Source organism: Rhincodon typus, chromosome 6 (genome assembly GCF_021869965.1).
Source record: "Rhincodon typus isolate 14 chromosome 6, sRhiTyp1.1, whole genome shotgun sequence".
NCBI lineage: Eukaryota > Metazoa > Chordata > Chondrichthyes > Orectolobiformes > Rhincodontidae > Rhincodon > Rhincodon typus.
In genome coordinates, this window is record NC_063337.1 from 98,060,969 (window position 1) to 98,076,770 (window position 15,802).

Genomic DNA, 15,802 nt, shown 5'->3' on the forward strand with positions numbered 1-15,802 from the left:
GATGCTGCTTGGCCTGCTGTGTTCATCCAGCCCTGCACCTTGTTGTCCCATATACCACACAGCTGTTTGGAAAATAAACATCTTACTTTCAGATAGGCTATTCACTTTTCAACTCTTCAAATTATTTCATTTCTAGATCTCATCACTGTAATTTAAACTTTGTTCATTTCCTTTAATCTTGTGCTTAGACTCTTCCCCTTCATACTTTATTTAAAAAGAATTGTGCCAGAAATACCATCTTTGTCCATATTCACTGTATGGTTTTCTATTTGAAAGTCATTCTCAAAAGAGAATATTCTGCAAGTGATTTGAGGGGACTGTAGTAATACTGGTGTTTGGGCCACATTATTAATCCTCCTGTTGTTTCCTCCTTTGCTCCTAAAGATTGTTTTTATTTGAGGGTTACTTATGTTGTGACATTTTGACGTGCCTCTGAGCAGCCTCTGAGACCAGACCACTCCACCTTCCCCACACGTGGTTATTAATTCTGCTGTCATCCCTCAGATGAGGTAAATTTTGTGGGATTTTAATCATTTCTAGAGTCTCATATGCCGTCAACGTCTATGGGAATATCACATGATTGCATACTGATCTTAGTGAACTGAAAATCACAGACTTACAATATTAAATGTTAAAAAAACAAAAAAAAACTGTGGATGCTGGAATTCAGAAATGGAATCAGAAATTCCTGGAAAACCTCAGCAGGTCTAGCAGCATCTGTAGAGAGAAAGCAAAGTTCATGTTTTGGGTCCAGTGACCCTTCTTCAGAGTTTTTGGTTGGTTCGCCGAGCTGAGTGGTTTTCGCGCAAATATTTTGTCCCCTTCTAGGTGACATCTTCAGTGCTGTCCAGTGTCCACTGAAGCACTGTTGTTCTGTTCCGTTCTGAATTTATATGGTCTGGTCTGTTATGGTGGGTAGTTCTGTTTCTGGTTTTGCTCGGTAGTGATATGTAGATGGGGTCTATTTTAACATGAGCAGGACAAATGTGATATACAAAATACCGTGCAGCAACTGCGAGAAGCAATACATAGGACAGATGGGCAGAAAACTCGCCACCAGGATACACGAACACCAACTCTCCCTCGTTTCTATTCACTACGAAAACAAACAAAACAAAAACAAGCACGAGAATTTCTGGAAGCCTGGTTTACAACCATTGGTAGCATAAACATATGTGTTGAAATAGACACCATCTACATAACAGACCCCACCATAACAGACCGGACCATATAAATTCAGAAAAGAACAGAACAACAGTGCTTCAATGGAGGCTAGACACACTGAAAATGTCACCTAGAAGGGGAACGAAACATTTGCATGAAAACCAGTCAGCTCGGCAAACCAACCAACAACTCCAACCACAACACGAGCGACAAATCTTCGCTAAAACATTAAACCCTTCTTCAGAACTTATTCAAAGTGTACTGGTTGCACTTGTGGTTCCATAGGTAGTCTGTCATTCTCTCCCACTCAACCAAGAGCTAACTCTCTAGAAAGGCACATGATTTACAGCACAATTTGAAGAAAGGTAAGGAATTCTCCTACTGTGCTGGCTAACACTCCAGCCCTCAAAATGCTTCTTCACAATAGATTGCCTGGTTGTTTAACTCATGTCTATTTATCATCAGTGACGAGGTTTAGAAGGTCAGCATTAAAAGTGACCTTCTATAGACTAATTTATCACGTGATACGTTTTGCAATGACAAAGTGCTGTGCATTGGTAAGGTCCACACAGGGGCATTCCCATGATGCATAATGCTTGGCAACTACAATGTAACAAGAGAAGCAGCTTAACCACAAAGAGGGCCATGTATGTTATAAGGGTTGGCCTGTTTTTGAACTCCTTGTGAGCCAGCACAAGCAGGAGTGTTCCCTTGTCCATCAACTAGTCCCCATCCACATCCCATTTCCCCAATAACTCCTGTACTTCCAGCTCTTAGGGAGTCCTTAAGCCTCTACGCCTCAGCATTCCCTGAATACTTCTGAAAAGGAAACCCTGGCCTGCTCCACCACCAGGATGTGAGGGCATCCTGATCACTGTCTGTATAATTTATATTAAATTTAGCTTTTCACTGGGATTTTGTTAGTTATTTACAGTTAGGAAAAGAAATTCTAGTTAGGCAATGTTTCATCTGGAAAGGAGAGGTATTTTCTAACTCATGAAATACCATGTATTATGGATGTAGAAAGCAGAGAAGTATTGGAGAGTCTTAAGGAATGGAAACTGAAGTCCAGTCAATTGTTTGAGGTCACACTTTGAAAGATGCAGCTTCTCAAACTGCTCAAGTGAATGGAAAGAATAAAAAGAGGGATCTTAGATACTTCAGAATACAAAAATACTCCACTAACTGATCTCCTCTGTTTCAAAATGTGTGATGTTCTGAATTTTCCAGTGCTTGGTATCGTGATCAATGCAAGTGTTTGTGTAATTATCCATTACATTTTTCATTGTCTCTTGTTGGTGATAATTGTTATCAATGTACGCTCAATTTCTATCATACCCAGTAAGCACCTCTATTGGTCAGGGTGCAGAGTCTGAAACTAGGACCAGGGAAGAATGTAAAATCTGTAGTGTGGGAGATCATTGTGTGTGAATAAATACAATTTCTACAATCTTCTTAACAAGTCAAGTTAGTGGAAAAACAGCCTGCCAGTACAAAAGCACTGTACAATTTAGGAAAGGTGATGGACATGTAGTTTGATATTGTCTGTATAAATGACAATGAGGTCATGAAGGGGAACATAGCTGAGGATCAAGAAGCAACAAAGGATGAACAATATTGCGAAAAACTGAATAGAAAATATTTCTAAAAGATAAAATAAGAATTTTCTTAAATGCAAACTGTTAATTCACACATTAAACAAAAATTGTAGTGTAATGCAGCTGATATTCCAGATGATGGCACTGTTAACTAAAAGAAAGGGTGTTGGAAACAAATTGGCAAAAAGAAATAAAACAGCACACAGTCATTAAATGAGGTCATGGCTGGTCTAATAATTGTCAACTCTGCTCGCCTTCCTTTCCCCCATAACCTTTGATTGTTTTACTGATTAAAAATCTGTCTATGTCAGCTTTTAATATATTTAATGACCCAAACTCTTCAGCACTTTGCTGTAAAAATCCACAGATTTGCTACCTGCTGTGAGAATATGTTCCTTCTCTGCCTTAAATGGGAGACCTTTTACTCTGAGATTATGAATAGGCCCAAAGCACTCAATGTCTCCTCATAAGAAAGTCCATCCCTACTTAGGGTCAATCTAGCGATCTTCTCTTCACTGTCTCCTATGCCTGTATATTAGATTAGGCGACCAAAACCGTTCACAGTATACCAAGTGTGGCCTAACTAGTGCCTTGTAGAGTTCCAACAAAACTTCCCTAGAGTCACAGAATCATAGAATCCTATAGCATGGAAAAAGGCCCTTTGGCCCATCATGTCCTTACCAGTCAAAAACAGCCAATTAACTATTCTAAAGCCATTTTCCAACTCGTAGCCTGTTGCATTGCATGCCTTGACATTACAAGTGCACACACATTTTTATACTCTATTCCTTCTGAAATAAAAGGACAATATTTCACTTACTGAACCTATATGCCAACTTTTATTATAATTAATTGTATAAGGACTCCCAAATGTCTCTGCTGTAGCTTTCTGCAATCTTTATCAATTTAAAAACTATTCAGCTTCTCAATTTTTCCTGTAAAAGTGCATTGTCTCACACTTTCTCATGCTATATTGCATCTGCAATGTTTTTGAACACTTGTTTAATCTATATCCTTCTATGGACTCATTGTGTCATCCTCACTATTTACAGTATCACTTACTTTGGTGTAATCAGCAAACTTGGCTACAGTACCTTTACTTTCCTTATCCAAGTCATCAACACAGATTGTAAATAATTGTGGCTCCAGTACTGTTCCCGAAGGTACACCGCTAGTTACAGACTGCTATCCTGAACTTGCCCCACTTATTCCAAATCTTTCTCTTCTATTAGTTAAGCCAACCTTCTATTGATGTTAATAGACTGCTTCCAACACCATAAGCTCTTATCTTAAGTAGATTAACATGTGACATCTTATCAATACAAATATTTTACATCCACTGCTACCCTTTCATCCATCCTGTTGTAACCTCTTCAAAGAAATTTGGTAAATTTGTCAGGCATTATTTTCCCTTTGTGAAATCATGCTGATATTGCTTGATCATTTTATGTATTTTGTAGTGCTCTGCTATTATATCCTCTATACTAGACTAGTATTTTCTCAATAACAGATGTAAGGCTAACTGGCCCGTAGCAAGCTGTTTTTTTGTCTTCTTCCTTTCTTAAATTAAATGTTACATTGGCAGTTTTCCAATTGTCTAGAATTCCTCCAGAATCAAAGGAATCTCGGAAGATTACTACAATGGATCCATTTTCTCTGTAGCTACTTGTTTTACAATCCAAGGATTCATCTGATCTGGTCCACAGGCCATATCAGTGTTTAGCCCCATTGATCATTTAGTGTTTTTGGAATGTTGTTCATGTCTTCTATTGTGAAAACTGATGCCAGGTATTCATTCAACTCTTCTTCCATTTCCTCATTCCCCATTATTATTTTCCCAGTCTCATCCTCCCAAGGGCTTTTGTTTACTTTGGCCTCTCTCTTCCTTTTTATATTTCTAACGGAGCTCTTGCTGTTCATCTTGACATCACTTGCGTTTACTTACATATACAACTTATGAACAGGCCATTCAGCCCAACAAGGTCATGCCATGGTTTACACACCACTCAAGCCTCATACCATTTTTCTTCATCCAAGTCTTGTATTGTTAACATCTCCTCCCTTCTCCCTCAAATGCTTGACTAGTTTCGCCTTAATTGCATCTATGCTTTTCACTTTAACCACTCCCTGTGACAGCAAGTCTCACATTTTCACGAATCTTTGGAAAAATGGGTTTCTTCAGAATTCCCTGTTGGATTTCTTGCTGAATTTCTTCAGTTGACAGCCTCTGATTGTATTCTTCACCAGAAGAGGAAACATTCCCTCGACATCCACTTCTATCAAAACCTACCATAATTTTAAAAACTTCTATTAGGTCAGATCTCAGTTTTTTTTTTAGAAAAAATACCCAGTCCGTCAATTCTTGCCTAATATTTATATGGTATGTATAGACCACGTTGACTAATTTTCACTATTTTGGATTATGAATCAAAATGGAAAAAGGACTGCTTTGGAAGGAGTTGCACTTTTAAAAACAACTTACTAGAAGTCATTGTGAGCTATGTTTGCATTACTGCTTAGTCCTAACTGTGGAGGAGTGGGGGGTGTGGTGTTTGAGAACTAATGTCACTGTGGGTGTCTGTTCAGGACAAGCTTCACCCAGAGACAGATTGCTAATTGTGATCTCAATTAGGCCCAGTGTTGTAGTTGTGCAGGGCTGAATATGACAAAATGGCTATTGGGTGTTTTCTTTTAAGCGATACAGACAATCAATGGAAATTTTAGCTGATACAGCATTTCATACAGCTCAAATCATGGCCTACACAGACAGACAATGAAATGCCTCCAAGTTTTCGTAAGATGGGACTAGAATGCAAACAGTATGACTAATAAGGCAGCTCAGATGAAAACTATCTGACTTGAGATTTCTGATTCTTATATGAAATAAAAGGGAAAGCTTGACCTACCTGAAATGAGGCTTTTAGAAATAATTATAATTACAGATTAGAATAAATACATATTTGTACAATAATAGAAGTTTACATTTATTAGGTATTGGGTAATTAAATTTCTGAAGGTAGTTAACCACTGGTAGAGACACCCCTGAAGAAACTGTTTTCTCCATCAGCAAGAAGATTGGAACAACAAAAAGGAGTAAACAAGATAACGTCATAAGAGCACCAAGAGACAAATAATGCAGCAAGAGGGGGCAGAAACAATTTTGAAACAGGATCACTATGACCTCGAGAGAATAAACAACAGCTACTTCGCAAGTTGGATAAGAGGGAAGCTGCTCCTGAAATTGTTAGCTTTGTCGCAGAATCATAACGTTAGGTTTAACAATGTACAACTTTATAAGTAACTTTATATTAGAGCAGATATTGCGAATATTGTAACAATTGGTAGAAATTCTTATCCTTTTTAATCTTCTGTATTAAGATCAGCAAGGGATATGAACTGCATGACCAAATATTACAAGTCATTAGTAATAAGCAAGTGTATGATTTGCTGGCAAATGTCTAGCAAGGGACATAACAATCACTGTCGGAATATGGTCAATAATCGTAACGGCCCAAGGACAGGTAATAGGGGGTCTAGCAAACATCTTGAGATGATGGGAGGACCTAAGCTGGACCTGAAGTTGTCCATCATTAATCATGTATTCACAGGGTTGGATGTGCAGGTCAGAGGGAATGTGGCAAATACTGATGTCAAAGTTGCTTGTAACCATTGTAACGCGGTATGTATAAATATCCTGTACTTTATTGGGAAACGTAGACTATCACTGACCTCCAATCTGAGCTATTATTAAGAGGGCAATGGGACCCATGTGAAAGCCAGATTTGGAAAAGTGCCTAGCATCTCCCACATGTGGTGGTAAAGCAGCTCCAAATAAAGATGGATTTGTGTGACTGAACACGGGACTCAGACTCTTCTATAAAATCCCTCTCCAACAGCCAGTCACGTGGCCCAGGAGTCATCAGGATGACAACAATGCTCTGATTGGCTCCTAGGCAATTGGACAGCTTGTGCATGAACTGTACAGGGCAGAAGGTCTCTAGGATACAAGAGACAGCAACTCTCTGTAGTGAATTAAGCAAGAATTGAAAGATAGCTCTCCCCTCATTTGCTACAAGCTGTTGCCCCCTAAATAGTGACTGAACAACAAACATGTTGAATGTTCTGCCTCTTTAGCAAAGAACTGAAAGGGTCTGGGAAAAAAAGAGGTCAGACATCAGAAGGATTTAGAAGAAGCAAAAGGGACTTCTCATCAAATCATGTGGACTTGTGCTACTGGACTACATTTCTCCAGTAATTTTACCTCCACCCATAACATTCATGTTTGTTTGTCTGTGTCCGGCTGTACATGTGTATGGGTTTAGGAAAGTGATAGTGCAAGTAAAGTCATATCTCGAGAATTCATATTTTGTTTTCCTGTTGTTAGATGTAATTTATTCATAATAAATAGTCCATCTATATCATTTTATTAATATAATATGACAAGCAAATTTGTATGTAATATTATAAGTGTAGTCTAACCACGAGTTTGATACAGGTTGAACATAACTTCCTTACTTTTCAATATTATCACACTAGTATAAAGGACAGAAAAGTAAAAGATTAGAAGAACAGCAACAAAGCCACTGCCTCTGCAGCACCAGACAGCTGTAAGTTGCTACCTTTATCTTATGAGGAATATAAATCAACAATGTACAAAATGCAATTTTGTACAGACTGCATATAATGGCTGAATATCACACAGTTCACACACTAAGGTCTGTAATGTTTAATCTTGGTGTCCCATCAAGCGACGCACAACGCTGGGGACAGAATCCCAATGTCCAAACAACTGACGAGTCTAAATATTTTGCTTTTAGTTACATGAAGAAGTGAGCAACAAAGCCATATTATCTTAATCCTAATACTGCATGTGTTTTTTCTTTGCCACACGACTGTTTAATTTTTGCTACTTACGTGGTTAATCTTTGCTTCAAGCACACACTCAGTGGTCATAGATCTACATGCCAGGTGCTTCACAATGTGTTTGCAAGCTTCTGTTTTGCCTGATCCAGTTTCACCACTGCAAGAGAGAAGACACATGAGTCTGATCCATCTTCAGAACTCAACAAATGAATCAGATGGAAGAAAACAGATTGAACAGAACATCAAGTTTTAACAAAGCACAGCTGAATACTAGTAACTCTCACCTTTGAGAGAGAGAGAGACAGACAGATAATGAATTTAACCTGACGGTATGTGAGCTTTTCAATTAAATCCCATATTAAGGCTAGAATTGCACCCTGGAGTTTGACTCCTTCAGTAGCATAGCTGCCATCTTCAGAATTACAACCCCATTGCTATAAACTGAACCAAGTTACATTGGCCAACACTTACATTTCACTGCTCAACTTCATTTAGTTCAGAATTCACTAATGGCAAAGCTAATGACTCCCAGTTAAGGTGATGAAGTTTAGTCAAAGTAATTGCTTCTTTAATGTTTTTCTGTTTCTCTCCAAAAGACACTGGTGCATATTGAATGGGAGCTAAGAGTGGAGTTGACAAAGATTGAGTACAACAAGGGATGAGTGCACATTTTGTGCTGGTGGGATACGTGTGGTACATTTTCCTCAAGCGAACATTTAGATTAACAATCAGACTTTGACTTAGAACTTTAAACTACAAACTAGTTAAAAATCTGAGTTTAGCGGAAGCTGTATGGCAAATGGCACAGAACAAATAGTATCTTGGGAATTTGGTGTAAGTGCTAATTTATTGCAGAGAGAGATGGAGTTGTCACTTTTTACATCTCTTTCTCAGCGTCAAATAGCTGGCGCTTGTTCACAGGCCTTAATTAGATGAGGAGGTAAATGACTAGTTAGTGAGTTTTAAGATGTTTATCTATCAAAACACATGCAGTTTAAATTGGCACTGGGGAGATACAAGCATTGTATCAAATTTATAGTGAAACTGGTTGAACCACTCAATAGATTACCTGTAGCTATTCTACTGGAGGGACTTAGTGTTCCTGTGCATGATTCACAAAAGCTACAGGTACACCAAATATTGAAAAATCTAACGGGATGCTATCCTTTATAACAAGAGGGTTTATTAGCAGGTTTGAAAGTAAATAAACCCCCAGGCTCAGATGAGATGTATCCCAGGCTAGAGTGGGAGGCAAAGGAAGAGATTTATAGGAGCTATGACATTAACTTTCAATTCCTCTTTGCCACTTGGAGGGATTCAAGAGAACTAGAAGACAGCTAATGTGGTACCATTATTCAAGAAGGGCAAGAAGAATGAATGCTACTGTAACTTGAATAAAACAGCAAAAACACCAAAGTGCATTTTGAGATTTAATCCTTTACATTGTGAGAACATGCTGTCATACATGCTTTTAGTTACAATTGTGTTGCCCTTATCATACAACAAAACCTTTGCTCTCCTTCTTACACCAAAGTCCCATTCTGCTCAGTGAAAGAGGGATCGCTTCCACAATTACCACCATATTTCTAAATGTCTGCAATATTGTGTTTAGAACATGTTACAGGTCATTTTCCGTCTCTGACAACCACTTCAGTTGGGTATGCTGGCCAAATCCATGGCTGTCTCTCCCACATTTGTAACTATCCATAGCCTCATAGGTCCAATCCCAGTCTGGGTCATTGTGAGCCCTCTTGTCCTGCAGATCCAACAGTCAGAGTGTTGTCAGCTTAACATATAATGCCACCACAGACAAGTCTCTTCAATTTGGCACTGCATCAGCTGGATGCTCCTGTGTAGACCTCCAAGAGCAGGTTGGACATACCTCTCCTGTACCATGGAGGATTGTATTGGGCAAATCACCTACCAAAGGTGCAGCTTTCTGATGTGAACCATCCCCATTGACATATGTGCGCTCCAGATCAACTCACCTTCCAAAAGCACAGCCAGTAAGGGAACCTCTTCCTGCAGTGTATCAACATCTCCTGCTGCACTCACAGTGGATGCTAAATCCAGCTATAACCTCTTGGACACCATGGATGGTTTCTGCCAGCCACTCGGGTTAACATGTGACATCTGTGCAACTCCTTGTTACTTAAATTACTCTAGTCCCATTCGCCAGCATTTGATCCACATCCCTCTAAAACTTTCCTATTCATGTATCCATCCAGATACCTTTTAAGTGTTGTAATTGTACCAGCTCCCACCACTTCCTTTGGCAGTTCATTCCATACACGCATGCTCTGAACATGAAAATGTTGCCCCCTTCGGCCCCTTTTATATCCTCTTACCTTAAACCCATGCCCTCTAGTTTTGGACACCCCTACCCTGGGAAAAAGTCATTGTCTATTCACCCTATCCTTGTCCCTCATGATTTTATAAATCTCTATAAGGTCATCCCTCAGCCTCCAATCATCAGGGAAAATAGTTCCAGCCTATCCAGCCTCTCCTTATAGGTCAAACCCTCCAAACCCGGCAACATCTTTGTAAATCTTTTCTGAACCCTTTCAAGTTTCACAACATCCTTTCTATAGCAGGGAGATCAGAACTGAATGCAGTATTTCAAAAGTGGCCTAACCAAAGTCCTGTACAGCCATAACATGACATTGCAGCTGCTATACTTAATGCACAATAAATGCCTTCTTCACCACCTGTCTACCCATGGCTCCCCACCTTCAAGGAGCTATGAACCTGTACTCCAAGGTCCCTTTGTTCAGCAACAATCCCCAGTACATAAGTACATAAGTCCTGCCCTGATTTGTCTCACAAAAATGCAACCCTTCACATTTATCTAATTTAGATTCCATCTGCCACTCCTCGGCCCATCGGCCCATCTGATCGAGGTCCCGTTGTACTCTGACTTAACCTTCTTCATTGTCCACTATACCAATAATTTTGGTATCTTCTGAAAACTTACCAAACATTCCTCCAATATTCACAACCAAATTAAAAACAGTGGACCTAGCACCAATCATTGTGGTGCACCAGTGGTCACAAAGGATTCCAGTCCAAAAAACAACGTTCCACCATTGCCCTCTGTCTCCTACCTTCAAGCTAATTTTGTATCGAAATGGCTAGTTCTCCCTGGATTCCGTGTGATCTAACCTTGCTAAACAGTCTACCATGCGGAACTTTGTCAAATGCCTTACTGAAGACCATATAGATAATGTCCACCGCTCTGGCTTCATCAATCTTCTTTGTCATTTCCTCAAAAAACTCAATCAAGTTAGTGAGACACGAATTCCCATTCACAAAGCTGTGTTGACTATCTCTAATCAGTCATTGCCTTTCCAAATACATGCAAATCCTATTCCTCAGGATCCCGCTCCCAATAACTTACCCACATTCATGTCAGACTCACCAGTCTACAGTTCCCTGACTTTTCCTTACTACTTTCCTTAAATAGTGGCACCACATCAGCCACACTGCAGTCTTCCAGCCCCTCACCCATTGCTATCCATGACAGAACTATGTCAGCATGGCCCTAGGAATCACTTCTCCAGCAGCCCGCAGAGTTCTGGGATACACCTTATCAGGTCCCAGAGATTTATCCACCTTTATACGTTTTATAACACACAGCACCTCCTCTTCCCTAATATGGACACTTTTTTCAAGATACCACCTTTTATTTCTCCAATAGTTTCCATATCCCTCTCCACAAGTAATTGTACATAATTTTGCATCAGTATTTATGCATATTTCAGTGTACTATAGTTTTGGAAGCAGATTCCAAATACTTGCCAAGGTTAAAGAAGATGTTTTAACAAGAATACCAAGGATGAAGGACCTTAGTAATGTGGAGATACTGGAGAAGCTGAAATTGTTCTATTCAGAGTTGAGTCCTACCAGTGCACTGTAACAGCACAAGTCGAGACAAATAATCTCCTGTAGCAAGAGCTTAATGACCAAAGTTCATAGATTTAAATCAGCAGCTTAAAAAATACTGAAAGGGGAAATTAGAAAACATTTTTTTACACAGTAGCTTTTCATCATAGGCAGAATAAAGGCCACAATTGACCAGCCCACACTTGCAAACCCTCAAAATAAAATATCTTTTATTGGATGTAATTCTGTGATTGGACCTGCTCAAAATCCTCATTGTGCTAATAACTACACTAACAGTAAATGTAAGAAAATCAGTTGAATCTGTAATGTGCCTTAATTCACCTGGACCATCTCTAATACCTCTCTCTCCTTCCTGGACCTCTCTGTCTCCATCTCGGGCAACCACCTAGAAACCGATATCCATTTCAAGCCCACCGACTCCCACAGCTACCTAGAATACTCCTCCTCCCACCCACCTTCCTGCAAAAATGCCATCCCCTATTCCTAATTCCTTTGCCTCCTCCACATCTGCTCCCAGGATGAGGCATTCCACTCCCGTACATCTCAGATGTCCTCGTTTTTCAAGGACCGCAACTTCCCCCACTCAGTGATCGAGAACGCCCTCAACCATGTCTCCCACATTTCCTGCAACTCATCCCTCACACCCTGTCCCCGCAATAACAACCAAAAAAGAATCCCCTTCATCCTCACGTACCACCCCACCAACCTCCGGATCCAACGCATCATCCTTCGACACTTCTGTCATCTGCAATCCGACCCCACCACCAAAGACATCTTTCCCTCCCCACCCTTATCTGCTTTATGGAGGGACCACTCTCTCCGTGACTCCCTTGTCCGCTCCACACTCCCCTCCAGCCCCACCACTTTTCCCTGCAACCGCAGGAAGTGCTACACCTGCCCCCATACCTCCTCCCTCACCCCCATCCCAGGCCCCAAGAAGACTTTCCACATCAAGCAGATGTTCACCTGCACATCTGCCAATGTGGTATACTGCATCCGCTGTACCCGGTGTGGCTTCCTCTACATCGGGGAAACCAAGCGGAGGCTCGGGGACCGCTTTGCAGAACACCTACGCTCGGTTCGCAATAAACAACTGCACCTTCCAGTCGCGAACCATTTCAACTCCCCCTCCCATTCCTCAGACGACATGTCCATCCTGGGCCTCCTGCAGTGCCACAACGATGCCACCCGAAGGTTGCAGGAACAGCAACTCATATTCCGCTTGGGAACCCTGCAGCCCAATGGTATCAATGTGGATTTCACAAGCTTCAAAATCTCCCCTCCCCCTACTGCATCCCAAAACCAGCCCAGCTCGTCCCCGCCTCCCTAACCTGTTCTTCCTCCCACCTATCCCCTCCTCCCACCTCAAGCCGCACCCCCACCTCCTATCGACTAACCTCATCCCGCCCCCTTGACCTGTCCGTCCTCCCTGGACTGACCTATCCCCTCCCTAACTCCCCACCTACACTCACCTTTACTGGCTCCATCCCCGCCTCCTCGACCTGTCTGTTTCTTCTCCACCTATCTTCTCCTCTATCCATCTTTTATCCGCCTCCCCCTCCATCCCTATTTATTTCAGAACCCCCTTCCCCTCCCCCATTTCTGATGAAGGGTCTAGGCCCAAAACGTCAGCCTTTCTGCTCCTATGATGCTGCTTGGCCTGCTGTGTTCATCCAGCCCTGCACCTTGTTGTGCCTTAATGATGCTTGTTTAAAGCAACATGTATTTGTACACAGGGATCTTGGGGGGTGTACATCCCTATTGCTTCCCCACAGCAATATCTTGGCTAATCAGAGTTGATTTGCCATGTGATCAGTACGCTTGTAGTTTAAATTTTTGTGATAATTTGACATTCTTTCACTTGTCTTAATTAATACGTTGAAAATCTCCAGCCTCATATCTCTTTTTTCAACAATATACAAGTTCCATATTACTAAGCAAGTATCTAATAACTCACCTTTTAAATCAAATCCAGGTCTAGACAAAATTTCTGTTAGCTAACATACCGCTTCGCTTTTGCTAAGTTTCACTGCCTCTCTACTTTGAACTTTCACGCTTTGAGACCTTTCCAACTGTCTCCAAGGCTATTTTCTACCTTACCACAGCAATTTTATCTTGTTCTTTATCCCAGATCCTGCTCAGAACTCTTCCAATTCTGGAATTACACCTGATCTCCTAATCCCTGTTCTACACATCAGATACCAATTTTACAGCGAGTACAATTACAACCTTTAAACGACATTTGGACAGCTACATGGATAGGAAAAGTTAAAAGGATATGGGCCAAATGCAGACAAGTGGGCTTAGTTCAGGTCAGGAAACCTGTTCAACATGGATGAGTTGGGTCAAAGTGTCTGTTTCTGGGCTGTATAACTGTATGACTCTATACTGATTTGAGTCAAAGGGCTATTAAAATAAAGAAATGCTAACTATACCTTAGGATGAAGCACTGTGACCTTTGCTCCTGTATCATCATATGATAAGCTCTTTCAGTGCATGAAAATATGTGTGGTGGGAGTGAGGAACTCAACCTCACTATATTACTCAGGTAAAGCTGGGTGATCTACAGAAAAGAAGGACACATTATTCAAAAGTCAGTGTTTGTGCTTCCATCCCAGAAAATCACAAAACATTAAAACATTCTTCTGTTGGAAATGAATGAAACAACAATTACAACTGGCATACTCTGGAGAGAAACAGCAACCTCCTCCTAGTGAGGCTAAGTTAGAAACTGTTCAAGTAAAAAGTACTCGAGAAAATATTTTCCCCTTGGAACAAAGTTTAAAAATTAGCCATGTTAATAATTGTGTGGTGTGAATCTTGTGCCAATTTAAGATTTCATTGATTGACTTTAATTTCCAATAACACTCCTTTGCTTCGGATTAATTGAGGTATGAGATGGGAGTGAATTTTAACGCATTGCTCCTGGTGGTAACCAAACATTGAAATGGAAGCATCTGTTGCCGATCTCTGTCTCTGCTGGGTTGTTTGATTGGCTCAAGAACCCGTTGGAAAAAGGCAGATGCCTCAGACATTTAGGTAAATTGAGATGGCATCACGTTAATAAGGTTTTTCATTTGAGATTGAACTAAAATCAATGTGGTCTTCCAACTGGGTAAAGTAGAAAATAATCATCGTCTTCCCTAAAGAGCATCCCACCCAGACTCACACTCCTGCCCTATAATGCTGCATTTCTCATGGCTAATCCACCTAGCATGCACATCCCTGGACACTAAGGGGCAATTTAGAATGGCAATCCACCGAAACTGCACATTCTTGGACTGTGGGAGGAAACTACAGCACCTGGTGGAAACCCATGAAGACACAAGGAGAGTGTGCAACTTCCACACAGTTGCCCTTGGATGGATTCAAACCCAGGTACCTGGCACGTGAGGCAGCAGTGGTAACCGCTGAGCCACTGTGCAGCCCATTGCATTGTATATAAATGAGTATTTCAGTAAATCTTACCATAACTTACCAGTGCAGACACAATGGGCCAAATGTTTCCTTCTGTACCATAACACTTCTGTGATTCTGTGATAAATTAGGGTTGAGCTGATCACTGTTCAAGCCAATGGGAGCAACTGGGTAATTTACTGACCAACCAATGATAAACTATAGAATGTTTAGTTAACCCAATACCATGGAGAGAGAAAAAAAATCAAGATTCATTAGGATCAAAATTGAGACTTGAAATTCCAATGCAGACTCTTTCTGGATGAGACTTCCAATTCACATTCTCAGCTGGAGTCTCTTGCACAGAAGGACAACCTGTAAATTATGGTGTGCCTGATATTAGTCTGTGGACAGCTGAGTCAACAATCCATTGCACTGCCTTGTTAAAGTCAGTACAATCTCCTCTGAGCTGCATCAAATCCAGTGGGATACTGTGCACGAGAGGAAAGTCAGAATTTTGTTGTTATTCATTCATTCACAGGATGTGGCATCACTGGCGAGGCCAGCATTTATTACCGATCCTTAACTGCCCATAACCACATTGCTGTGGGTCTGGAGTTACATGTAGGTCAGACCAGGTAAGGATGGCAGATTTCCTTCCCTGAAAGGCATTGGAGACCCAGCTGGGCTTTTCCTGACAATTGACACTGGCTTCACGGTTATCACTAAACTCTTCATTCCAGATTTTTAATTGAATCCGAATTCCACCAACTGCCATGGCAGGATTCAAACCTGAGTGTCCAGATCATTATCAGCGTCTCTGGATTAATAGTCTGGTAATAAAATACTACACCATTGTGTAACATATAATATATAAT

General features: G+C 40.8%; 1 protein-coding gene across 1 annotated transcript in view; it reads right to left on the reverse strand.

Moving 5' to 3' along the window:
* Positions 1-15,802, reverse strand: part of myo16 (myosin XVI) — a 301,066-nt gene that overhangs the window by 146,343 nt on the left and 138,921 nt on the right. Inside the window, exons 12-14 of the mRNA XM_048598425.1 lie at positions 13,964-14,091; positions 7,677-7,782; positions 7,278-7,294 (exon numbers count right to left, since the gene is read on the reverse strand). Of these exons, the coding sequence (XP_048454382.1) occupies positions 7,278-7,294; positions 7,677-7,782; positions 13,964-14,091 (251 nt within the window). The remainder of the gene's footprint in view (positions 1-7,277; positions 7,295-7,676; positions 7,783-13,963; positions 14,092-15,802) is intronic.